The 27,590-nt window shown below is 39.1% G+C and overlaps 1 protein-coding gene across 1 annotated transcript; it reads left to right on the forward strand.

The window, feature by feature from the left end:
• CHKA (choline kinase alpha) lies at window positions 1-27,590 on the forward strand. The gene is made up of 12 exons (XM_048483774.1): window positions 1-534; window positions 5,870-5,981; window positions 12,862-12,915; window positions 15,102-15,215; window positions 15,652-15,785; window positions 16,049-16,153; window positions 17,040-17,098; window positions 18,256-18,343; window positions 20,851-20,959; window positions 21,522-21,628; window positions 23,946-24,027; window positions 26,430-27,590. Exons 1-12 carry the CDS (start codon window positions 185-187, stop codon window positions 26,487-26,489), a joined length of 1,374 nt encoding a protein of 457 aa, XP_048339731.1. The 5' UTR covers window positions 1-184; the 3' UTR covers window positions 26,490-27,590.

Below are 27,590 nucleotides of genomic sequence, written 5' to 3' on the forward strand. Positions count from 1 at the left end.
CGGAGTGAACGATGAGAGTGAAGCGGGAGAGTGCGCGGAACCCGCGTGCTGAGTGGGTATAAAAACCCGAAAGAGTCGCGCGCGCCTCAGATCCTTTGCGGAGCTCCATTCGCGTGAGAGGGGGTGCGCTTCGTTTTCCTGCCGTTGTTTCGTCTGCTTCCGCGCGGCCGTTCGCTCTCTCGGAATGAAGACCAAGTTCTGTAACGGCGGAGAGGCCGACCCTTCCCCGCTGGGATTCCTGCTGGGATGCAGCCCGGGCCCCGTCCTGCCCGCCCTCCCCCAGGCGCCCTCGTCCGCACCGCCGCTGCCCTCCTCTCACGCCGAGATAGAGGCCAAGGAACTGGGGCTCCGGGGGCAGCAGCAGCAGCAGCACCAGCCTCTTGCTCTGCCGCCGCCCACCCCGCCCTCCGCGCCGCTGGAGGAGCAGCAGCCCGACCCCCGCACCCGCCGCAAGGCGTATCTGTGGTGCAAGGAGTTCCTGCCAGGGGCGTGGCGGGGGCTGCGGGAGGACCAGCTGCACATCACGCCCATCAGGTCAGCATTTTGCTGGGGTGGGGGGGCACACCGGAAGGCGCTTTAAATGGTGAAAGCGTGGATTAAACGTCTAGTAAGGAAAAGATTAACCATATGTTCTGTGTATGTACAGAGCGCCCTTTTCTAGCGGTGAAGTAACACTCCCCCTCCCCCGTCTCGTGCGAGGCTGCTGGTGTCGTAGCTGTTCAAATAACCCCTCACCTCTGCGGGCGGGGGCGGGGCGCTTTATATACGGTCGCACCTGCCACCTTTTGTCCTCCAGAGCCCCTCGTGGTAGGCTTGCTTCTCGCAGAAGCGCAACTTTATACAATTAATTTGCCATATGGTAGTTGGTGCCGTGGAAGACCTTGTTAAGGCTTCCGGGGAAGGAATCGGTGCCTCCCTAGTGGGAGGGGAAGGTCGGCTTGCGGCTGAGTTTCTGAAGGTCCCTGTTAATGAGAACGCCTTTGAGATTCAGAATGTTTGAAGTTTTCGGAAATAGCGAAATTAGTTAAATGAATGAATCGCTCTGCTAAGAAATAGCACACAAGTCTGATTTGCATGCAAATGACGTTATAAAATGCCCTTTTTGTCTGCTTTCTGCTCCCATTTCTGTAGTTCGCAGACTTTCAGAGGTAAACTTTAGCTATAGTATATCATACAATTAACGGAAACGATGGTTTGCAAATCCATTTCAGGAGCTGTAACTTGTTACTTGAGATATCCCACCAAACCATGGTTAACGTTGATTATCCATGGTTTCATATAATGACTAAAGTGAGTTAATCTATTTCTCTATGGCCCAAATGTTTGTGCTCAAGGTAAACTTTGATAGTAATATATAGGCATAATTGGCTTTTGTGAATGTATAGGTTCCTGTATTTCACTGTTGTGGTTGGTCAGACTGGTTTTTGAAATGCTACAAAAGCCTTTCTTGGGAACATAGCATCTGTGTTGGGTATTATGAGTAACGATGCTGTTTCAGGCATCTTTCAACACTGAAAAATCTGTCTTCGATCTGTGAAGTGATTTACAAAGCACAGTCACCTCTACATTGAAAATGGTGTATGTTCCAACTCTAAAACGTCATATATTTGAGAAACATGCATAACTTTGAAATGTAGATTTATGTTCTGAAATAAGTGTTAGTCATACAGTTTATTGCATGGGGAGACATTGTTATATATGTCGGAAACATTGTTATATGAACTATACATCCTGTTGCTGATGGTGTTGCAGGCTGTTGCATATGTTAACTCAGAATTACAACAAATACCTCTTGCTGTTAAACTGAAGCATTACTAAACTGAGATTGTTCATGTTTGCATCATTAAACAGATGTTTAAGGAATGTACAGTTCAAAATGTTAGAGTGAAGCAATGTTTTAACCTTTGTCCAAACATAATGTGGTCAGCTTTGATCACGAGATTTCTTGAATGAGCAGCATGAGTCATCTCCTGGCAACAAGTTTCTGTAGAATTGGGTGCCTTGCTCTAACGATGACATTAACTTCGTGTAGATAACTGCTTTTTATATGGTGTGGGTAAGTAATTGGGAGTGGAAAGTTCCATCAGCTGCCATTAGTTTTGTGTTTTGATAAATCTGCCTTTTAAGAAAAGAAGCATCTCTTCTTGAAATTGCTATTTTTGTTTTAAGCTCTCATTTGTTTCAGTTAATTTACAGTTAAATAGTGAAATTGAAAGACTCAGTGTTTGTTCAAGGTAATAAAGACAAAATCCAAATGGTCCAAGCCGTACAAAACTAAATTGCTGTAAAATTAATATTACACTGTAGTACATGCAGAATGATCTGACAGCCCCATCCCAAATATATAAATCAGAAACAAGGAAAATTTCTGTTATAATTGTCTAGTATTTGTGTAGTATGTTTAGGTTTGCATCCCAGTATCTGTAATTAAAATATTTTAAAGTAAGAACTTTAAAAACAAAATAAAAGAAAACAGACTACAAGTGACTGCTCTTCTGGCAAAATTGCCATAGTGTTGTTGAAACTATTATAACTTTTCTGAAGTTCAACTTTCCCCATGAGCTAGGAATCTTAAAATATGTGTGTTAACTTCTGCCAAAACTATGTTTCCGTTCCGTGTGCATGCTTTGTGACACATGTAGTTACACATGGTTATCTGTTGAGTCCCAGTGTTGTATAGTAGAGTGTTGGACTGGGATTTGGACAACCCAGGTCTGAATCCCCACTCTACCATGGAAGCTCGCTGGGGTGACCTTGGGCCAGTCTGCGCACACTCCACTTAACCTGTTTCACAGGTTGTTGTGAGAATAACATTGAGTAGAGGAGAACGATGTAAGTTGCTTTGGAGTCCCTGTTGGGGTGGGGAAAATGTTGAATATAAATGAAGAAATAAACCAAAATAAGATGTTGAGTACAAATGAAGTAAATAAACCAAAACAAGACCTTCCTGTTGCAGTAATTTTGAGCAGTTTGATGCACTGGACATGTATTAAGTATTGGTTCTTGTGTTTTAATAATTTCATCTCTCTTTGCCTTCAGTAGAAGGCAGTCTAATTTTTGGAAGCTCTTTAAATTGCTTACTAGTTTGTGCTTCCTTGGAGTGTTTCCTTAAATTGTGTGGATAGCAGCATAAGAAATTTCTGTCATATATATTGCTCCATTACTTTGATGCTGCAGAGCAACGGTCTTCCTTGGAATTTCCCATATGACTCATCAAAATTAAAAAAGAAAATGAAACTTTTCCACTGGCAGGTACTTCCAGGGGAAAGTGTGGGATTCCCTGAAGTGACAATATTAATAGAATGTCCTGTTCGGTTTGTTAAATGGACGAGGAATTGAGTGGGTATGAGCTACTCACTTTTTTAATTAACAAAATTTTTACATTTTAAAGTAATGGGAAATGAGACAGCCCTTAAAAGCTGCTTTCAGAATGCTTCTCTCTTGTATGTTCCAACTTGATACTTTTTCAGAGAAGAGAGCCCGCACCCCAACATATGGTCATTATCAGTACTTTGCTGTGGTAGTGAGAGCTTTATACTGCAGGTCAGTGGCAGAGTGAGGGGAAACTGTGCCAGGGGCACGCGTGCACCCTGCGTCCCTGCCGCAGCAGTACCCGCCCTGGCCATAGCCCCCGCCCCTGTTGGTGCTACACCACTGCTGCAGGTACTCTTGGTCAGTCTCTTCTTCTTGCCCTGGGGTGGGAAAAAGGCCACCAAAGTTGCTTGTGAAAATTCTCTCCTCCTTGGCAAATTGCCTTGTTCCGTATAACCTTAATAAGCTGTCTGAGGCTAGATGGGAAACTGTGGCGAAGATCATCATGGTAGAATGTACGGATCTCTGTCAGTCTCAGTCATAGAAAGGTTTTTTCCCCAACTTATACCTGAGGCCCTTTTAGGTGGAGATTCAAGAGACTGGTTATCTCATTTTCTGGTTTTCAGTACTTGGCCTCTGTTCCTCAGCTTCTGTTCTCCACCCCCTTTAAAAGTAATGTTTGTCTTTTAAAAAATTGTAAGCTATATTCATATCACTCTTTCCTTTCTTCAACAGTTACAATATTCTCCACTTCACATTAGCATGTGTGAAGAGGCAGCTTTCTTCAGTTTAATTTGAAATCAGAAGTGACTGGCTAGGTTCCCCTCCTCCCACCAAAAAAAAAATACTTGAAAAAAAACATGGCTTCGTCTGAATGCTGTCCCCAAGCCATGACTCACTGTTCCTTTAATTTCTTCCAAAATTGGCTTGGTGACAACAGCAGCCCAAGGGATCTCTATCAGAGGCGGAGCTACCAGGGGGGTGCTTTGCACCGGGCGCATGCCTGGGAGCGGAAAATTGCCCTGCAGTGCCGCCCCCGCCCCCCCCCCCCCCCACACACACACACACTTACCTTAGTTCAGCCTGAAATAGCAGGCTGGAAAAAGCGGCCTGTTCACTTGAGGCTGAAAATGGCCTGGTGGGAACTACACTTCCCAGGAGACTTTGCGAGCCCCAAGGTCTCCTGGGAAGCATAGTTCCCACCAGGCCATTTTCAGCCTCAAGTGAACAGGCTCCTTTTTCCAGCCTGCATTTTCAGGCTGAACTTAGTGGGGGGGGGGGGGGGGTGGAAAACGCAGAGTGCGCACCAGGCTCAGTATGGCCCAACTACGCCTCTGATCTCTATGTGAGGCCTCTGTTCCTCTCTAAAACCATGGAATGATATTGATGAAATTGTTTCCCTTTTCCAAAACTAGTTCCCAAGTTTAGTGTCATCCAGAACTCGATACTATATTTAAGAAGTTGCAGGGAGGTACCTGTATTGCATTCCGATACATTCCCTAAAAAATAATTTATGTATCAGGTGTTACATATTTAATATTTAACTGGCCTTTGTAAATAGAAAATGCAGAATACTTGGAATAGTCATTATGTGCAGTCATATGATTATCACACATATCTCCCAAGGTGTTTGTGGAGATAAAATAACTCCTGTATGGTTCTTTGAAACAGGGAGACAGTACAAGTAATCATTTCCTTCTTGTATGGTGTCAAGTATATTGGTACTGAATAGTAATAATGTAAGATATTGAATAAAATTATTTCCATTTTTTTGAAGTTGCAATAGGCAAATATTTTTGCATGAATCAATTTCATTTCAACAAACAAGCTTTGACTTTGGTCTTTACTACACTGATTATGGTCCTGCCCATCACATAAAATAAGCTACTTTAATCAACAGATGTTTGCGATGTTTAAAGCACATAGCAGCATAATATGAGAAAATCAAATTTCTGCCCAGCTTTATATTTTTATCAATATTGTTTTTATTTTTCTAAACTAATTTTATTTCTAAGATGCATTTTTATACATTGAATTGTTACAAGTAAAGTCAAGCTGTATTAATAAAATCTGCCTTACAAGAGTGGGCTGTAGCTCAGCACTATTCTGCATGGGGCGTAGAAGGTAATAGATTTAAGTCCTGTCATGTCCCAGAAAAATAAATCAGGAACAGGTGATGCCAAAGACCTCAGACTGAGACCCTGCAGAACTGCTGCTAGCGGTCAGTAAAGACCTTAATAGACCAATGATGTAATTCAGTATAAGACAGCTTCATATATTATTGGAAATTTATTAAGAAAAAAATTATGATGCTTCTCTAGGAATTTGCCTGAGGCCGCCTATGAAATTTTAAAAATTCAAAAACAGATCATTTAAATTAAATCATTTATACTGAATTGATTAAAATCCAGCATTAGAAATGGATTTGTGTTGAATACCATACTTGTTCTGATATTATTTTAATCATGGCTTTGAGGTGAGAATTGCTGTATACCTGTGTATGGAATAATCCATATTAGGATCATTAACATTTATCATTTTTTGTTTCTTTCTATAGAGGTGGCCTCAGCAACATGCTATTCCAGTGCTCGTTACCTGATACTATAGAAACCATTAGTGATGAACCACGCACAGTTCTTCTTCGTTTATATGGTGCAATTCTGCAAATGGTGAGTATTTGGGAGGAGTGGGCAGGACTTTAGATGCCTTTGATTAATATAGGCTTGAAACTACTGAAACTAGGATCTTTCAGGAAATATGATCTTACTGTTGAGAAGTGACCGTTATTCAGTCTGGAGTTGTTAATTGTCTAGTGCTTAGACTTTGCAAGGCTTTATAAACCAAAAAACCTCACTTGGAGTTTTCAGCTATGATGTGACTTACTTTTTGTCTTCATCAGTAATGCATGTGGATATCTTGGGTTTTAACAAACAAAAGTGTTCTTACCTTTCTAAATTTTGCAGAGTTGAGGGGGGAGAAATCAGCATTGTTAGTAAATTATCTGTGTGTAAGTATAATTAACTTTGAGAAAACTATAGTGCATCTGTCTTTCTCCAGAACCACTCTTCTGAGACAGGTATGTGAGGCCCTTTACAGCTGACAAAGTAACCTAGCAGAGAATTTAGCAGACGTTCCAAGACTGCATTCCTGTGCATACGTGGGAGCAAGTCTCATTCGGCTTGGTGCAGCTTGCTTCTGATTAATTGTGTGTAGAATTGTTCTGTTCCTCTTTAGAGCACAGAACATGGTCTTCGGTCCTAGTGATAACAGAGTTATTAAATTATGTTTGGTTGCTGGTGGTTTGTGTTAAAATTGTTTGCTGTTGGTGTAAGTACTGACAGTCCTAGTTTCCAGCCAGTAGTGGAAACCAGAATATTGCCTTTATTCCTGAGGTGGTGTACCTTTATTGGTAAATACCATCAGTAGCATGTACACAGCCTATTTAGCATCTCCAGGAGCGCATCAGCTGCGCCATATATTAAAACAATAATGGTAGTAGCCATAGTTGGCATGATTATACTGGAGAAGTTATCTTTCCTTTTCTAAGGTGCAAGTTCCTCAGAGAGGGTTAATTTGTGCACTAATGTCGTCCCAGGAGGTGAGATCAACCTCTATATAGCAAATTGCCAGTAGCAAGCATGGCAAATTGAACATCTGAATGCTTCTAGAACTAAGGTAGAGATTCCCCTCTCATTGACCTCCTGTCTGTAAGGTAGCTTGGGCTGCTTATACGGAAATCTGCAATTACTGTACTTTTATTTTTGTACATAGTATTTCACACTTCCCTATAATTATTGGGAAACACAGTGGAGATATTACTGGATCACTAGTGTGATTGAACACATGACTGTTAGTTCTGTGTTGCGAAACACACAAGACTTCCATTTAGAAATCTATGGCTAAGGCTTACATTTTTCTTGGTCATCATGGCACCATGTGGAAGCAAAACTGATCTGAAATGTGCATGGCAGCAGTAACATTGACGATAGTTCTTCAATAATTGAAGCCACACTAGTGTAACTTCACTTAGTTTTATTAAATCTTCCACTCATGAGATTAGATATTTTAAAAATGAAGGCTCTCTTTTAAAAAGTAATATACTTTAAAAAATGCAGTAGCATTTTCAGGGTCTTGGTTTTAGTTCTTATAGATTTATGATGCATATTCTGTTGTAATTATAGCACTTTGAATAACTGTTTAATAACATCTACATTTACAGAATCATAAATCAGAATGTGGATGCCTAGTGCTTTCTTTGAGTGTTTGTATTTTTAATATGTTGCCTGGAAAAAAATTAGCATTTTTTGGAGGTCTGATTTGACCAATCATTTGCGTGTTAACATCATAAGCTTGTTTTCTCTTGGTTTTTAAGATATTTTGAGACATCTAACTTCCTTTATTTCCATAGCGGCAGTGAAATGACTGCTGTTGTTGGTGCAGTTCACTAAGGGTTAAATAAGCAGAGACAGTTCCAAGGTAAAACTTTCAGATTATATTGAGGGTCTCACTATAAACATTTGTCTCTTCTAGACCAACCTTCAATACATAAGCAAACTGATTTACTGTAGATTTTTAAAAATCTGACATTTCAAGGAACTTTCTGGGTGCATACCTATTTAATCATGGATATAAATATTTTTTTCTAAAAGTATTAATATTTTGAAAAGTCCCTGAAATGCTGGTTTAAATTATGGGCACAAATAAAGTGGGTAATAACTTTTTGTCCCATTACTGATTCCCAATTGCTGTTTGTCTGGTTTAAAGGTCACAGATGCAAAAGGCTGCATCTTGAAATCTAATCAGAAGGCTTTACAACTTGAATTTGACTTTTCTTTTATAAATGAATGCAGAAAGGGCTACTCTTTCATTGTCAAATTCAGATGGACAATTTGACTTTTTAACCCTTTGATCAAAATTCAAAAAGGCAGTGTGAAGTTAATGGGTACCAAATGATTATTTTCATATTAAAAGTTACTCCAGTTTGCCTATCAAATTCTGGAAGATACAAATGTCAGTACCTACTGTTCAGTATAAATGGTTAAAGTTGACTAAAGTTACCATGTAGAAAGGGCATATGGGTCCTTCATCCTCAATCACTTTAGCTTTTATTTTTGGCCACTATGTTATATATGTATTATGTATAGACAAAAGTTAGCTGAGTTGGGTTGATAAATTGTCAGCCTGGCAGAAGTTGATACAGATTGAGAATCTCAGATCATATAGCTGATCTACTCTTTAAGGAGTACAAGTATCTGTTAGTGAAGAGTTGAAGTTTTAATTAAACAATATGTGCATTTGCCTTTCAAGGACATATCACATTTAAGCTTCTGTTCCTTGACACCCAAAACCTAAAAGGACACCATCACAGCAGGTCAATCCTGTTATGCATAGTAAAATATTTGAAATTCTGTTGGATTGAGTATTTAATGTGTTATTTCTGTGCAGTGAAGAAATTAATGTTAGTTTGCCTTAGATAAATGACGACAGCAGTTATCAAGAAAAGCATTTACATTTGGGGTGAAATAAATGATTTTTTTTTACTATTGTACGCTCTGATAAAACTAATATTTGCAAGATTGCTGTAGTCATATTAATATTGAATTGTTGTATAAGTCCCATGTTCCCCAAGTAAAGGGAGACTGGGTATAGTAGCTCATTCATTATTTTGAATATCTTAAACCAAATGTGTAAACATTTGGTTTGCTGTTATTAATAGCAAAATCAAAATATTGTGTATGGTAGAGGAAAATGACTTCTTAACATTCACTTATTTTTTGATTGTCATTTCCTGCAGAGGATAAAGTTAGGAATGTTGATTGCAACTCTGTGGTATTTTATACTTGCTTTGTTTTTTTTACTGCTTGTACTAAGCAAATGTACAATGCTGTAATTGTAATGCTCTATTACTGATGTGATTCTTATTCTCAGTGTTTTGTAACAAGGAAGTACTGCAAATGCCTGATGCTTGCAGATAGATTGGTAGCTGAACACCTGTTAAGGGGCATATGTTTTGCTGGGTGGCGTTAAAGGTCTTTTGGGGGTAATTTACCATTTTAGTCGTATGTGCATGTGTTCTCTGCTGCAGGCTTGTCCATGCGATCGTGCCTAGAGCACTCTGGTTTCCAGGTGACAGACACGATTCACGGTATAGTATGAGATCTCTGAAGTTGGAGCATTCTCTACGAGTTTCATTTCTTTATGACTCAAGGTGTTGAGTTATGATGAAAATACTTACCTTGCAAACATTTTTAATGTCTGAGTGGCTAACCAGTAGCAATCAGTGATGTAACAGTATAGTAAGAATCTCTCCTTCCTTCTGCTCCCTTAAAGAATGGTAACTTGATCAGAAGTAAAAAACAGAATGTTCTTGGTTTTTATGGGACCTGTATCAATAATACTTCTTACATTGTCTCCTTTCTAGTGCAGCTTTGTTCAGATTTGAAATTCAGTGTCTAGTTTCATCAGTAAAAATTATTTGCCCTTATACATTTTGCTTCTTGGTCCTGAGAATCATGTCTATTCAGACATGTCCCAAAATTGCTGCTTCTGGATTTTAGTAACACTGATTTGGGTACCTAATTGCCAGTTGTAAGCATTCGTCTTGTCATAGAAATGAGTCTGCCAGTCTTGTAGAGTTGCTTTGGAAACTCTGTAAGATGGCAGCTGTCAAGTTTACAATCTAACTTTTCAAAGATAATAAAATTTCATCTTGAACTATTTGTACTGCACTTAACACATCAGTATAAGCATTTTTGTAGTATTGAAGCCCTAGATTCAGTTTGTATTCCTATTTATAAACTTGTGTACTTACTGATAAATATAGTTTTTAAGAACTGCAAGTTGATTTGACGATATTAGGTATGAAACTTCCCAAATTAGTTCTGTCAGTCTGATTCATGCATTATTTATAAGTGATTAAATCATATATATTCTAGTCCTTTATTCTACATAAATATGATTTTTCCAATGATCATTGGTTTAGTCTGAAACGTTATAATATACGTCCCAACACGGACCTGTGCTGGTAATTCATATTACTTCCTTTTGGTTGTCGAGTTACTGCTGTACTTCATATCCAGTAGAAAATCATACAATACTAAAAAAATAAAAATTACAATAAAAATAGGATTAAAATTTCCTGCACGACAGTAGTATTTTTAGTTATTACCATACAGTATCCCTCAAAAAATAGTTCCCTGACCCCTTGATGTAGCAGAGCTTATGGCTGTGGTTCTGCTATGGGAAATGTGGCATATGATGGCAGCTCCCTATACTTACACGTCAGCTTCCTGCAGGTAAAGCAGCTTCAGCTACTAAGCAGAACAGAATCTGACATGTTGCATTCACACAAATGATGGCATGACATATGGATGCCTCATGCCTGCTCATCAGTGGCCTCTATTCGAGGCTGTCTGGCCATTGTAATAGCCTTTTTCTGTAATACCTATTCCTCAGTATCTTTCCTAGGAACTGCAGAATGACTGTTCTATAATCTCCCTGGATGCTGACCATTGTTTCTATGTAGTTAAGAGAGTTCCGTTTCAGGGAAGCAATTAGTTGCTATTGAAACAGAGAGCTGCTTCGATGTTTTTGCTTCAAAAACTCTTAATGGAAAGCTGTAGCACTGCATTAGCTGTAATTTTTCCAAGTCATCTTCAAGCTTCTATCAGTTAATATAGTGTAATCTTCATATATTGTGTGATTATACAAAATCCTCTGTTTTTCAGCACTGGGTCAGTTCCTCCAATGAAATGAAGAGCCATATCATAATCACTAAATTACTTGGAAGCAAGTACTTTTTATTTGAAGTTCCTGTCTCCCCTTAGATGTTATGCAGTGCCTCTCAGTCAACCAAAGGAGCCCTTTAGACTTGTTCCTCCGTGCTAGCTCTCAAATGTAACATTCCTATTCTTTTTCCTGAAACTTAAATCCAGCAGTGCAATTATATTTCTCAGGCATCTATTTGAGGTGTAGTATCATAAAAATTCTGGCCACAGAAGGGGATACTTTTAGAGGTCCTACAAAAACCCACTCTAATCCACTTTGTTTCTGATGAAAGATTATACCATCATAAGGGAGCATTAAATAGGAAATATTTCTGGATGATCACAATTTTAACTGCTGGTCAGGGAGTAGACAGTGAGTTAGAATAGTGCCAAGATAGTAGTTGTATAATATTGCAATTATAACACAGTTTTTAAGCACTTTGTGATTAAAGACAAATTACATTTTCATTCATGTCAGTGTAGCGCTACAGTAGCATTTACATACTCTTGTTAATTACTGTAGTTTCATTAACAGAATTATTGCATAGGTGGAACAGCTAGATTAGAGTACAATAGCACCCTGCAGACCAGCAAGATTTTGGGGGTATAAGCTTTTCAAGAGCTGAAGCTCCCTTCATCTGACAAAGGGAGAATTGACTCTTGAAAGCTCCTACCCCCCAAAATTTTGGATGTCTCAAAAGTGCTGCTAGACTCAAATCTAGCTGTTCTACTGCAGACCAACACTGCTACCCTCTGAAACTATCTGCCCTCGGTAGAAAATGGGATATTTCACATTGAAGCAAATAAGCTACTTAGAAATTCTTTATCTTTGTTGATATTCTAAATAACCAGTAGCAACTTGTTCAGTTGTCCTTGGTAAAGGAATGTTATAGAAAAACATACTTAGTTCCACTGTATTTATTAATATTCATAACTTTAAGCAAAGGATGCCTTATGGGGCCTCCAGTTAAAATGAAGTAGTTGTGTTACAGAATTTGACCATTAGTGGCCATGGTAAACTACTACTGAATGGAGCAGACTTATTTGTTTCCTTAGCTGTGAAATCCTTAATGGATTACAAAGGTTCCATCCCTGCTGAATGCAGTTACAGTTAAAGCATGTGCCATTGAGTCCAGAAGTTAAATTACAGCTTAGAACCTTGGAAAATGCTTTTTCTTGGGTATTGAGTGTGCTGCAGTTCTCTAGGTCTGGAATGGAGAAAGGTTTTGCTTTCTTATTGCTTTGTGAAGTAACATAAGATTATATCTAAAAATACTGTAGTCAAACATTCTATTGTAAGAGAACAAGTTGCTACCAGGATAAGCTATTGCTTCTTTATCCTTCATACTAGAGGGGGAATTGTTTTAACTGTCTTTTGTATACTGCAGTGGGTCATGTAATTCCTTCCACTGTGCATTACTGCCCAGATGACTACACTGTGTGGTTAAACCACACTTTAGACTGCTCTGTCTAAATCCTTCTGTATAGTAGAAATGTTTGGTTCCCAGATGCTGGATTCACAGATGACCATGTCTGTTGCTAGAAATCTTACTGATCGACAACCTGATTGGATTTCAATGGCACATACTTTGAATTATCTGAAGCACTGTCTCTTTGTGTAATGAGAAAAACATTGTTTATGGGATTTGCTATAAAAGCAAAAGAAGGAAAAAGTCATAAGTATAGTTGGCTTTCCTAACTCCCCTGACTGTGGTGGCTGCAAGTTGTTGGTTGTGTTGATGTTCAGCATCTCACTGTAAATGTTGACTTTTCTCATTTACAGAGGTCCTGTAATAAAGGAGGCTCTGGGCAGGCTCAGAAGGAAAATGACTTACAGGTAGATATTTATTTTTATTAGTTTATCTGTCAGGCTAATGTTAAGAGCACAAACGATTTGCTCTCTGGTGACCTTAACCAGCTAGTTCCCAAAATGACAGAATACTTCTGTTAGCAGTTCCTGGTAGAAAAATGAAAATAATTTAGAAATTCCCTTGCTCTTATTTAAGGTCATTTTGATACGTTTTCCTGCATACCATACTGTAAACAATTGATTTAATAAGTAATTTGTAGAAATTGACAACCATGAGATATTTTTGAAACTTCCTTTGTTTTGGCTTCTCTGTAAATAGAATGGAAGGGATGTCTTGTTTCTCAGCGGTTTAAGCAGCATACAAATGTTACAAATCAGACTGTCATAGAATTTCCATAATATGTAATCAGTTCTTGCAAACATAGTTGCTTCATGTTATTTTAGCCCTTGCTTGATTAGGATGCTACTGCAAATACAAGTTCTATGCCTATCAATTTGGCTCTCAGTCATATGTAGGGATTATGAAGTAGTCTGCATACACACACAGTATATATATGTACACATACATACACAATTACATATTGCAGCAGCTTTGTTTGTATGCATTATGTCACTGCTGCGTATATTAGAAATATTGTAATAGTTCTGCAACATTCAAATTAACCTAGGAATTTTTGTTCTCTTCTTTCCCTCCCTGTTGTAGCAATTCCTTTATTTCTGAGCTAGCTAGGTTGTGGGGGTGGGGTGGGCTGACTACCTTTTGCATTAGTGCAGTTTATTCTGTAGTGTTCTAAGCGTGGAAAGTACATTACAGAAATTATTCATGGGAAGGTTCAGTAGAAACAGTAGAGGAAAATGAATTCTACCGAAAAACCTTGTCTTAGTACTGAAGAATCACTCTAAGAAATAACTTCCATGACGTTCCAGAATATGTACTTTATTATGAATATATGCATTAGTATATTGCATGATAGTACAGCATGATACTTTGCTCCTGTAAAATTATAGCATGTAACAGCATGTAATGCTGTGGAGTTAAATATCAAGAACTCAGACATTTCAATGAGTAACCTGTCTGCTCATTTCAGCATCTGTTTCAGTCTTAATGTGGATAAATAATGGAGAGTATCAGAGCTCCACGTCTAATGGGGAAAGTAGTCAAGTAGATAACCATGAGCTTTTCCCAGGGAAGAGGAAAAGTGTGAAACATTCATCCTGAATGCGTTTCAGCAGAAATTTCAGTAGGCTGTCTTTGAAACATAAAATCCCCCTATCATGGTGGTTGTTAAAATCCCTCCTCCCTAAAAGTAAGTTGCAAAATATATTGAAACCAATGTATTAGAGTTTGTTAGACTCTCCAAAATCTTGCTGACCTGGCAGTGTCAGATAGACCTTTTCTTTGAGGCACTTGTTAGCAATAATGGAATTTACCATTGTTGTCATGCTTGCTAATATTCATATGGCCTAAGGATAGTTAACATTCCATTAAACTAGCTCAGTCATTTGGCAACTTATATCACTGCCCTGTCCCACAGCAGATAATTCCAGTTTGTTCAGACTGTGAAAGAATTTAGAATTTAGACACCTTTGTTAGGCATATACAGACTGTGAAAGTATATGTAATATTTAGAGTCGGTTTTGCCAGGTGATATGTTTCACTTTATATCTGTAATGGTTGTGTTTCACTTTTCAAAATGAGTTGTACACAAAATTCAAACTAATTGCCATGGCAAAAGTTAGAATATATATGCTAATAACTTAATATTTCTTGTTGAGGACCATATAGAATCATTGTGGGGGTTGATCAGTAGGAAGATATGAGCTAAAGAAATAACCCCTCCACTACCCTCCCTGCCCTAGTTTAACACAATAGTATGACACTTGTGAATTCTGGAGTTAGATCAGTAGTTCCGTATACATCTAGTCCTGAATCACATTAGTGCAGTTGTACTGAGTGCTCAAATTAACCTTGGCAAACAGAAAGTTGTTTATCTAACCTTGTACATCAGCAGTAGAATTCTAGATAGGCATGTCTTCCTTGAGTTTAGAGAAACTGCCCTCAATAAGGACTGAACCCTATTTGATTCAGAGATATGATCTACTACTAAACCGATAGTTGTATATAATGAAAATTATACTTTTTTCAAATTATAATTTGGTTTGTGTCTCACATTAGAGTTTGTGTACCAACTGCTGTGTTTTGTTTTCTTTAGGGTGCAGAAGCCGTTGTCCTTGAGAGTGTTATGTTTGCCATTCTTGCAGAGAGATCTCTTGGACCAAAACTCTATGGAATCTTTCCACAAGGCCGACTGGAGGAATTTATTCCTGTAAGTATGATTAGTCAACACTATGATTACTTGTTCACAAGGTATTATAATTTTACATAACTAGATCATATTTGTATTGCTAACAGAGATGGGGAAGAAAGTATCTGCCAGTTTGTACAAATAGTTTCTGTAATTTGATGCTATAGTGGCAGTGAGAGACTAAGGCATTGACTTATGGGTTTCCTGATACTATAATTTATATCAGCTAAGTCAATGGTGCAAAATGTGGTCTACCCTTTTTCTGTAGAGCAGCAGAAAAAATGGGCATTCCAGTAGTAGTGTAGAGCAGTGTTAAAAGATACAGTTGGGACATGTTTTCTACTCTGTAGTTTTCTATATTTGCTGTTTGTCATTCCACAGTGGTGGTTCTGGCAAAAAAATCACTGGTGGAAATTTTCAAACGTGACATTCCTCACTTTCCACTGTTATGTTTCAGAGCAGGAAGCTGAACACTGAGGAACTAGGCTTGCCTGATATATCAGCAGAAATAGCTGAGAAGATGGCTAGATTTCATGGTATGAAAATGCCATTTAATAAAGAACCAAAGTGGCTGTTTGGAACCATAGAGAAGTAAGTAACTTTAATTTTATTGTCTTATGAGAAATATAGTTGGGCATGACAACAGAGAGTTTATCAATCTGACAGCTGTTGTTATTTAAGCTCAGTGGGGTGGGTTTCATGGAAGCTGACCCTTTGGTGTATTTAGTAAGAACATTTTTCCTTAAGCTAAGCTTGGGATGACAATCCTTTACAAAGCCTTAATTTTTTTTCTAAAACAGTATGGGGATAGTACTCTAGTTTACAAATACTAAATTGTAAATCACTTTTCACAGGTACTTAAATCAAGTGATGAGAATCAAGTTTACCAGGGAGTCACGAGTTAGAAAACTGAACAAGATCCTGAGTTACAACCTGCCTCAAGAAATGAAAAGCCTGCGGTAGTAGTCTAGTTTATGTCACCTGGCTTCCTAGCTTTAATATATAATTGCATATATTTTCATTGGTTATATTTAAATGAAGGAACTATGCACCCTTAACCAGAATTTAAAAAGTGATATCCTTTAAATTTGTTATTTGCAAATGTAAGAATATAATTGCATTGTAGCTAAGAGAACTGGTTAGCTGCAGATTCCATTATATATTCGACCCCTTGGAGCCCTTTGGTGTGATGGGTAGAAAGTCTCAGCCCAGTTTTGTTCCAGGATAAATTGTTGAACGGAATGTACTCTCTTAAGAATTCTTGAAGCTTCTAACATCATATTTATATTGGCATCTATATGGGGACAGTCATGGGAGTACTGAGGACGGGCTGCACAATTGCAGCATACTTGGAAGGACTCAGATGCATCCATTTTATCACCAGGTGTCTAAAGAACGCTTGTACAGCTATTTACATGACAGAAGAAGGGTTAGTGGTGATCAGATTAGATTGATTAAAATCAGCACACGGACCATCACTTTTCCCAGGGTGATGGAAGCCAGCAAGTAACTACGTAGAGCTTACTTTCTATGGAGGTGAAGGAGATGGGCTACAGCAAACAATTCTTGCTAGAGAAAGTCTTTGCTTGACAGACTTGGTATCAGTCATTGATTGGAACCTCTGAGCTTCTACAATAGAGGCAGTTGATTGGGGGGGTGGGGGGGGGGAGTTTGACCATGTCCTGTCTACTGAAGGAGCAGGTAGGGGAAGGAAATACACCTCCTCTTTGCCTTGCTCTTTCTGTCCACTGCAGCTTCTTAACAGCCTACTTTTCTGTGAATAACCGGTGACAAAACAAGTACTCAGTTCTGAACTTTGGTTTTCTTTGATCTTTTCTTTTCCAGGTCCTTACTTGAAGGTACTCCATCTCCAGTTGTGTTTTGCCATAATGATTGTCAAGAAGGTACTATAACTTTATTTTGTAATGGATACTCTTTTCTGATACCTTATAAGAAAATAAATTAAAATAGCCACAGTAAAGAGCATCTCAGACCCCATTTAAATATGATGTCACCAAATAAAAGATTTAATTTATGACATTGCATTGACCCAACCTCTAGTTTAAATTGGGTCTTCAGCTGTCTCACTTGCAATGTTTGCATCATGCCAAAGATCTGTAGACCAGCTAAATGTCATGCTGGCATGCTACCATTGCACACATAGCATCATTGCATATATAACACCCAATTTAAATAAGATTCTGGGGTTAGTGCAATGTGACTTGAGCAAGTTCATCTTGCTTGCCAGCATCATGTTTAAATTTGGCTCATACTTGAGACAGTATTTGGCTCATGGTAATTATGGTATGAATTTTCTGAAGGAAGAGGCATGATGTTTACTGGATTAGAAAGTATTAGAAAAGGAAGAATAGCTCAGGAATTATCACAGTAAGGTAGTACCATCTCCAAAATGCAGGAATTATCAAATGTAAATTATTTGTAATGTATAAATCCTAGATGGAAAGATGTAGTGAAATATAAACCAAAACTCAAGTGTAAATTTTCCAGAGTCACATAAATCCGAACTAAAAAAACTTGACTATTTGGCAGTAGTATACAATACACTCCAGAGCTCTATATAATAATTTAAGTAAGGTATGAAATAATCACAGTTGTGCCAAAATTGCCTCGTTCTCTATCACCCCACCAACTTTATACGGTGGGCCCTTTCATGTTATGCATTATGGTAACCTAATGCAGTATGGTCCATACAGTACTTCTGACAGGATGAGTCTTTGGATATATGTGTAAGATGCTGGTTCCACAAATTCCATTGTAAAGTATGACCAACAAGTAGTCCATAGTTGGGACTGTAAAGATGCAAGGGTGTATATGTAGATGTAAACAGGCTTGATTCTTGATTAGGTGGGGTTAGCAGGGGGTGAGGAGCATGTTTAGCCCCAACCATAATGATAGCCCAGAGCGCACTTCTATATTAGTCATTAAAGTGAATAAATATCACTGCTAGTCTGAATACTTGAGTAGTGTCTAATAATGGAAGACTACGAAGCATTAAACTCATATTGGAAGCCAAAGTGTTTATTTGTTCTTCTTCCCTCAGGAAATATCTTACTGCTTGAAGGTAGAGAAGATTCTGAAAAACAAAAACTAATGCTTATTGACTTTGAATACAGCAGCTACAATTATAGGTAAATTTCTTCTGCTGGACCATTCTTTCTGCATTTAATAAAGAAAAAGTGTAGGGCTAATAAATGCTTAATTAGTCACCTAAGTTGTATTTTGTCTGCTCTTGATTCAAGATTGTCAGTTTGGAGTTGAGTGATTGAATCAGCATCATGGTTTTGGGGAGTTTAATCTTTTCTCCCTGCCACTTGTCATTGTAAATGATTATTTCCTACTTAGCTACTATCTGCTTTACTTTATTCCAATAGTATAAGTGAGGTTTGATGGTGAGCGATTTACATCAGAAAAACAATGAGAGAGATTAAAAAACCTTTTTAACCCCCAGTGTTATACCTCTGTCAGATTCTCTCCCTCTTCCCAGTTCTGCCTTAAAAACATGACTAAGGGATAATCATTAAATCCACTCTAGTTCAGCCCTAAAACGTATCTGTTCACTTATTTGTGACATTACATTGGAAAGCAACATCAAAGATATCTGCACAAAATGCCCGTCTATTCAAATAAAAGATATGGAGAAACAGTTACTTGCACAATTCTTTATCATTTTATGTGACGCAGTGTTCACCTGACAGATGATTGATTCCATTTGCCCAAGAAGTACAGGTGAATTAGTTTTCATTTGCAAGCTATCAAGTGGGTTCACACACTTTCCACTGTTCACAGACTCTGGGATGTGCAGAGGATAGAGCTTGTGAAAGTAATGATCTTTAACTTGTCACTCTGATCCAAGGAGTTATTTTTCTCATCTCAGGATTGGGGATTAAGCTTTTGATACGGTCACAACTGACAGCCTAGTATGGCAACCCTTCTGTAGTAGCCGTTTACTATACAGTGTTGGCTGCTCCTTATTACAGCATAAAAATCCTCACAACTCCTTGAAAGTATGCCCTTGTATTTGCATACGTACTGGTGGGTTTGTGAATAAACTGAAGGAACAGGAAGAAGACCCAAAACTAGCTTAGTCCAGGCTGCTAAACAACCCAGGATTAAATGTTTAGATTGGATAGATTTTTTCTACTTATTGTTGAAACCACTTAACAGCTTGTTCCCAGCAAATTTGCATAATGTATAATTTCATGACCTAATCCTATTTTCTTCAACACTATGGTGAAAATACAGACTGCTAGAGGCAACATTTTTCACTTCTGTGAAACATACAGCAGGTTCTGGTGGGTTTTCCAGGCTGTGTGGCCATGGTCAAACCCACCAGAACCAGTTGAATCCAGCCGTGAAAGCCTTAGACAAAACATACAGCAATTCAATGTGGAGACTTGCTTAATATCTGTAATAGAACTTGCACTCCATATTTGTAAGGATCCAGGCTAAATAAATAGCATTATTAAAGGATTTGAAACATAATTTAAAATTAATGTTGGGTTTGTGGAAGAAACAGTCCTGTGCTGAATCTGTCATAGCCGTTTAAGTGGTGATTGTCTGATCCTATATTTGTAGCAATAGCAAAGCCTCTGTTCAGGCCACAGATACCTAGTGTGCTAATGCTTCAATGTAGGGTAGCAGAAGTGAAACATGATGCTGTCCAAACAGAAACCTCAATGGAGATGTTTATTTTTGCTCACCATAAATGCTTTTTAAAATGAATCTCCTCTAGCAGGGCTGGGGAAAGATCTTTATCTGAGACTTTAGAGAGCCCCTACAAGTTAAGCATTGGATTAAAATGGCCTGGTTTGACTCAAGTCACATCATTATGCTGTTGAGCTGTAGCTCAGTGATGAATGAAGCCCTTTTCATGTATACTGTTTTCAGTCAGATTCTTGGAATCTCCAGTGGAAAAGTCTCTTAAAATACCTGGTGTCAAAGAGAACCAGTGATTGCTAGCATCAATGATGTGACCCATATGTCCCGAGTCCATATGTCCCGAGTCGACCCCTCCATTCTGCAGAGGCGAATTTACTGGTGGTCCCGTCCCTTTATGATGTGGCTGGCCTCTACCCGGGCCAGGGCCTTTACGGCTCTGGCCCCTGCCTGGTAGAATGCTCTTCCTCCAGCTGTCCAGGCCCTGCGGGACCTTGGGGAATTCTGCAGGGCCTGTAAAACCGAGCTGTTCCACCAGGCTTTTGGGGAGGCTGGCTTCTGAATCTGCCCCTTTCTGTTGCCTTATGTACCATCTGCTTAGTTGAACATCAGCCAGTTCCCTCCAGAGGTATAATACCGGACATCATCTATTTAGTTAATTATGGATGGGTTATTACTGCTACTGTTTTTATTGTATTGTATTTATTGTTTTAATTGGGATTATTCAATTTGTGTCTTTTTAATTACGTTGTATTGGTTGTCATGTTTGTACACCGCCCTGAGCTCTTCGGGGGTTGGGCAGTTTACCAAATCGGATGGATAGATGAAGTCAGGTAGCTCCTTATACCTATATTTTTTGTGTAAATTATTTGGGGAGAGATTGTTATACTTGTGGCCTGGTAAGTTGCCATGATACTTAAATGTAAGTTTTTTAGAAAGTTTGTTCATTTTTCTTAAGTGTTGAACATTCCCACCTTAGGGGCTTTGACATTGGAAATCACTTCTGTGAATGGATGTATGATTACGTCTATGAAAAATATCCATTCTTCAAGGCAAACTTCCTGAAGTATCCATCAAAGAAGCAGCAGGTAAGTAACCAAGTACAATTATTTTGAGAACCTCCAGTTTAGAATCTGTGGTGTGTGTAAGGTATAAGCTTCAAGTTCACAGATTATTAAATTTTATCAACGTAGGTGATCAAATTTTACAGTATTTTTATAGTGTTGGTCAGTGTACTATTTTTAGCCCAGATCCAACAGCCGACGAGCTGCTCCAGTCACTTTAAGTGTGAAATACGTTTTCTGATCCTTAGTTTGTTCTTCAAAAATAGCCAAGTCTTCTGTCCATCTTGATTAGATGGTTCAAAACATGTCTTACTAGCAGGACACTTCTGCCCACTTTCTGCATGGCCTGGGTGTTAGTTTTCTATTCCAAAACACTGAATTGCATCCTTTGACTGGGCTTAAAGGATTCTTGTCTCGTCTCAGGAAGATTTGATCTCAGTGAAGTTTTGAGCTTGTAACATTGTAACATTGAATTAATATTATGAGTACTAACTTGTATATCAGGCACTGAACCTATTCAAGAATTCAACTAATCAATTACTTGATGCAGAATACATTGTTGTTCTGACTGCTATCTGTCATTTAGCTCCACTTCATCTCGAGTTACCTAGCCGCATCTCAAAATGGGTTTGAAAATCTGAGCAACGAAGACAAGTCCAAAATAGAAGATGAAATGTTAATTGAAGTCAACAGGTAACTTCTGTTTTCATTGTGAATACAGTTCCTGTAGATATCAAGATGTGAGTTGTTCAGACCTTTTAAAAACAAACCTAAGTAATGTTTACTGTAGTCTAGCCTTTCACACTGTGATCTGGCAGACCTTTTTAAAGATGGTGTGTGCACCCTTCTTGTCTCATTTGGCTGATGCAAAAACTGAGTCCTTGCTGTTCCTTAGGAATGGGGGCAGGGACAGTTGCAAGGCAGGGGAAGCATACAGTCAGTTTGCTCTTAGATATGGGAACTCATAATCCTACTGTAGCCCACTGTACCTAGTTTTCCAGATTACTTTGAAATACTTGCCAGAAAATGTATTGATTGTTCACTAGAAACCAGCAGCTCAGCTCATCCATGGGAATTCACATCAGTTCAGTGGCATCAAGGATATGTAGTCCTAATGCAGTTGTTACAGTTAATTCAGGTATAAAACTATTTTTCACTCTATTTTCCAATGTAAAGAATTTCAGCATAGAAACAGAGGGTGTTTACAGTGCATCCGCAGACAATCCGCAGACACAGGCCATTGCTTTCACATCCTGCATGTGAGCTCCCAATGGCACTGGTGGGCCACTGCAAGTAGCAGAAAGCTGGACTAGATGGACTCTGGTCTGATCCAGCAGGCTTGTTCTTACGTTCTTATGTTCTTAATAATAGTTAATGGATGTGAGAGAGCAGATGCCTCTGTCGGTCGCATTGGATCTCACAGTGTGTCAGTAGAAGGCATTGACAGTTTTGGGTCTATCCCTCGTTTCCCTCTCCCAGCATCTGTTTCCAATTCCAAAAAAGTTTATTCCTGGTTTTGTGGGACCTACACAGGCTAATAGCCATGCAGATCTGTTGTGGGGAGAGAAAAAGAAACAGACTCACTCTTGCTGTCAACCGTTTCTGATGTTGTTTTTTCCTTTTGCCCCAACAACAGCCTTCTAACACACGTGGGGTTATTGGTCCTTCTGGGTCCTGTGATTAGTAAGGATGGGGAACATGGGAACACCATCCTTGTATCCATGGTTCACAGAATCCAATTCATCATGTTAACATGCCACCCACACTATGAAAAGGGGATGTCTGGGACATGTTAGGTGACAGTGAGGGAAAGAGAAAGAACTTGAGAGCTGGAAAAAATTACATCAAAATAGGAGACATTGCTGAAGTTTAAGAACTGCTTGCATAATCTAGCCTTAACTAAGCCATTCGTTTTCAGCACAATGTCAGAACTATATTCTATATGATTGAGAAACTAAAGTGGAAATACACTCATTAGTTATGAACATATAAGAACATAAGAAAGAGCCTGCTGGATCAGACCAGAGTCCATCTAGTTCAGCACTCTGCTACTCGCAGTGGCCTACCAGGTGCCTTTGGGAGCTCACATGCAGGATGTGAAAGCAATGGCCTGCTGCTGCTGCTGCTCCTGAGCACCTGGTCTGATAAGGCATTTGCAACCTCAGATCAAGAAGGATCAAGATTGGTAGCCATAGATCGACTTCTCCATAAATCTGTCCAGGGCCCTTTTAAAGCTATCCAGGTTAGTGGCCAACACCACCTCCTGTGACAGCATATTCCAAACACCAATCACACGTTGAGTGAAAAAATGTTTCCTTTTATTAGTCCTAATTCTTCCCCCCAGCATTTTCAATGTATGCCCCCTGGTTCTAGTATTGTGAGAAAGAGAGAAAAATTTCTCTCTGTCAACATTTTCTATCCCATGCATAATTTTATAGACTTCAATCATATCCCCCCTCAGACGTCTCCTCTCCAAACTAAAGAGTCCCAAACGCTGCAGCCTCTCCTCATAAGGAAGGTGCTCCAGTCCCTCAATCATCCTTGTTGCCCTTCTCTGCACTTTTTCTTTTGTTTTGACTGGATGAACTAAGCTATAACTTGTCTCACAGAAAGGTAGAACCTCATTTGAATTAAGCCGCAGCCACTTCCTGGACCTTCTTTGTAGTGAAAGGAGGTGGTAGCCATCTTAGGGAATCAGGAAAAATGATAAAATTGAAACATTTGAATTTTGAAAAACCGATGGGTGGAGAAGAATCCCTAGGTGACCCCATGCAGAATGCAATTAAAACCACTTTGATAACCCAAGGGATTTCAGAGATACAGGTGGTTTTATCCGCAGTGATCATTTTAATTTCGGGACTTTTTCTACAGTGGAAGCACACTACTTTCACTTCCATTGCACAATGTAGAACCGTATTTTTATCTTTTGGTAGGACAGAGTATAAATGTATAGCTAGGCAAGAGTTAAATTTACATTGAATATTGAAATATTACATGTTTTTGTTCACAGGTTTGCCCTTGCATCTCATTTCTTATGGGGTCTGTGGTCCATCATACAGGCAAAGATATCATCTATTGAGTTTGGATACATGGTATGTCATTAGAACACTATTTTAGCACATTAAAACGGTGGTCTCCAATCTTTTTGAGTTTATGGCCACCTTCGTAATTCTGTCTTAGGGTAGTAGGCATAATGACAAAATGGCTGCCTCAAGAACAGGAAGAGTGGGATTTTACACCACACTTTTTTCTACCTTTTGGGATTTCAAAGGGTTTACAATCAAATTCCTTTTTTCTCACTGCAGCAGGTACCTTGTGAAATAGAAGGGTCTGTCAGAGAGTTCTGAGAGAACTGTGATTGGCCCAAGGTCACCCAGCAGGCTTCAAGTGGAGGAGTGGGGAATCACTCCGTCTGGCCCCATATGTCCCACGTCGGTCTCTGCGTTCGGCAGAGGCCAATCTACTGGAGGTCCCTGCCCCCTCTATGATGCGGCTGGCCTCCACCAGGGCCAGGGCTTTTACGGCCCTGGCCCCTGCCTGGTGGAATGCTCTTCCGCCAGCTGTCCGGGCCCTGCGGGACCTCAGTGAATTCCACAGGGCCTGTAAGACCGAGTTATTCCGCCGGGCCTTTGGGGAGGCCGGCTGCTGATAGGTGCCCATTAACAACTGAGATCCGCTGTTCCCCCCCCTCAGAGTCAGAGGAGTGAAAGGTTAGACGCCATCTGTTTTAAATATTTTAAATATTTATAAGTTTGGACCGCTGCATTTTAACTTGTATAAATTTTAGTATTTTATTCTATTATCCACTTGTATGTATTATGTTGTTAACCGCCCTGAGCCCTTTGGGGGAGGGCGGTATAAAAGTGGAATGAATGAATGAATGAATGAAACTGTTCTTCAGATTGCCCACTGTTCTTAATTTGTGTGCTATGCTGGCTCTCAGGTGTAGTAGAGTGACTCCAATAGTTAATGTTCAACTTTTCAGCCATTTTTAACAGGATACCTTTTAAAATGAACATATTGTTTTAGAACATTTTCTTGCGCGCACACAGCTTATAGCCAGATTCCTGTGCTGTAGAAGATTCCTGTGCTGTGAAGTTTCCTGTGCTGTGTTGGCAGCTGCTCCTGAAGCAACTTCTTAGGAATCTGCACAGGCAATCAGAACCCTGGCTGTGCGAAAGCCCCATATTTCCCCACCCTCTTTCTAAAAACATTTAGTGGGTACCATGAAAGGTGTTGGCAGGCACTGTGGTACCCACAGGCACCACATTGGGGTCCCCTGATTTAAAATTAGCATGCTCAAGAGGGCAGTTATTATGTCCAGATAAGATTTCTGTTGTCCCAACTTTGTCCTCTCCAAGGCCTGTCTTTATTTGTGTAGTGCTTACTTAGTCATCAGTCATCCCATACTTAAGTTTATGATTTGCTTAGTGGTTGCAGATCTTGACATATAAAAGATATGTGCATTGTCATGGGACAGTTACTTAGATGTTTTAGTTACTTAAAAGACATGCCAGTGTTCAATAATTAAATTTGTATACGATTCGTTCAAATTTTAACTGCCAATATAACTTCCCATTCACCAAAAAATGCTTAATCACCATAGCCCACCCAGTCTATTTCAGAAGACTTATACCCATCTACCAGCACAGTTAAAAACTATAGTTAAAAAGGAATAAGAATTTAAGAGCCAAAATATGGTGAAAGAACTTGTAGCACTTTTTCAGGTCTTGATTGCATTCAGACATTTGGTAGTACCATAAATTCAACAAATGGAAAAAATGTCCCACAAAACCCAGAAAAGAAAGACATTAGAAATGATCTTAAGCTGAAGGAGTTCCCAGTTTGTTTAAATTCTGTAGAGTTGATGCTAAAAAGGTGTTTGAGAATCACATTCCACTTACTGCTTCAGACACCACCACCACCACCACCACCACCACCACCCCCCCCGGGAATTAGGAGATTACTTTGGAGGGCCCCGTGTCATTACAAGGGTGTCTGGATCAATCTCCCACTTCCTGATGGGAAAGTGGAAATAATAATGATTATATGCTCCTTCTGGCATTAATTGTGCAACTGGTGTGAAAGGGGTGGTGGTCTGGTTCTAGGTAACCACCCCAGCAATTTTAAAATAATTCCGTAGCACTAGTCATCAGATGCTTCACTTCAACTGTATCAGAGTGCAGAGCAGTAGTGTATTTTAGTTAATGGTACCCATTTGACTTTGAGTGAGAAATAAAAATTACTGTTCCACATTCCATGTTACAGGATATGATATTGAATAAGACTTTAACATATGTAATGTAGCTACACCCAGAAGAGGTTTCTGGCTTTTTAACACTGGTTTCAGTAGACTAAGCTAAAACAATTGGTAATGATCTCTGTAATACTCCGTAAATGAAATTTGTGTTTGTGTAGTTATGTTTAAATGTACTGAATTTGGGCAGTATGCAAACTGGCTTGGTAATTAACTGTACAATTTTATCTCATTTAGGACTATGCACTGTCACGATTCGACGCCTACTTTGACCAGAAGAGGAAATTCAAAGTGTGAAGGCTGAAGACAGGACAATCAGTGTGTGTACTGTATGAGGAAGGCAGCTGGGCAGAAATTCCACTGTGCTTAGGCTACTGTAGTGTAATGAAGGTTTTGCAAATTCCAACTACTCGGATGCAATGCTGAAGACTGCACAAAATGGCTAGGTTTACTTTTTTTTACAGTTTCTTAAGTCTCTGGAATGAGAATTGACAGCTGGAGTATAATGTAACAGTGCAATATGAAGCTTTTTAATATAGACGGTATTATGAGGGAAGCTTTCAGTTTTAATGTGAACCATCCCACGCTTGAAGAGCAAACAGTGTTAATTGTGGGAACCTATTTTTTAACGAGGGCATTTTATTGATTACTGCTAACGCGTTGTATATGCTACCAGTTAATGGGAAAACCATAGATGGGTTTTGGGAGAATTGATATACTGTGAAGCTTGGCTGAAAACCTGTTTGTGAGCTGCTATTCTCAGAGGGTATGTCAAGCAGTCATCTCCAGAAATCAACTAACACTAATACATAATAGTTAAAAGGTAAGACAGGAGCCCTCAGAATCTGGCTTCTGTTCTGTGTAGACGAAGGTAGCTTTCACTTACTGATACCTTGATAAAATAAGTTAATGCAGAGAAATCTCAAACTGGGAATGTAAGAGTTGCCTTCCCTGCTAGCTCATTCCACATCTTTGACCAAGGATGTGTGTTGACTGCCCAGCAACAATTCTGCAGTATTGCATTGCTTTTGTACAGAGGTTCACTGAGCTGGTAGCACTGTGATTGAGTGCCTTCAATTCCTCTAGCAGGCTCTCTTTGACTTGAAGGTAAAAAAGAGGGGTGAATAAAATGGGGAGTGTGCAAGGAATACATTTGACCAATTGTGGCATGCTGGTGCCTTGTAGGGGGCGCACTTCTCCTTTTTAAAACCCCTGACTTGCAGCTTGTTCTGCCAGATAAGTAGATGCCTCTTGTGCAAAAAATGGAAATATGTGAACTCTGCAACAAGTGCTTATGTTCTTTTAAGAGCTTCTAGAAAATGTATTCTTTGACCATTCTTATTTGACTTGTGCTTTCTGCTAACATGTATTATATAAATAAATTTTTTAAAGTCTTCA

Source organism: Sphaerodactylus townsendi, linkage group LG02 (genome assembly GCF_021028975.2).
Source record: "Sphaerodactylus townsendi isolate TG3544 linkage group LG02, MPM_Stown_v2.3, whole genome shotgun sequence".
NCBI lineage: Eukaryota > Metazoa > Chordata > Lepidosauria > Squamata > Sphaerodactylidae > Sphaerodactylus > Sphaerodactylus townsendi.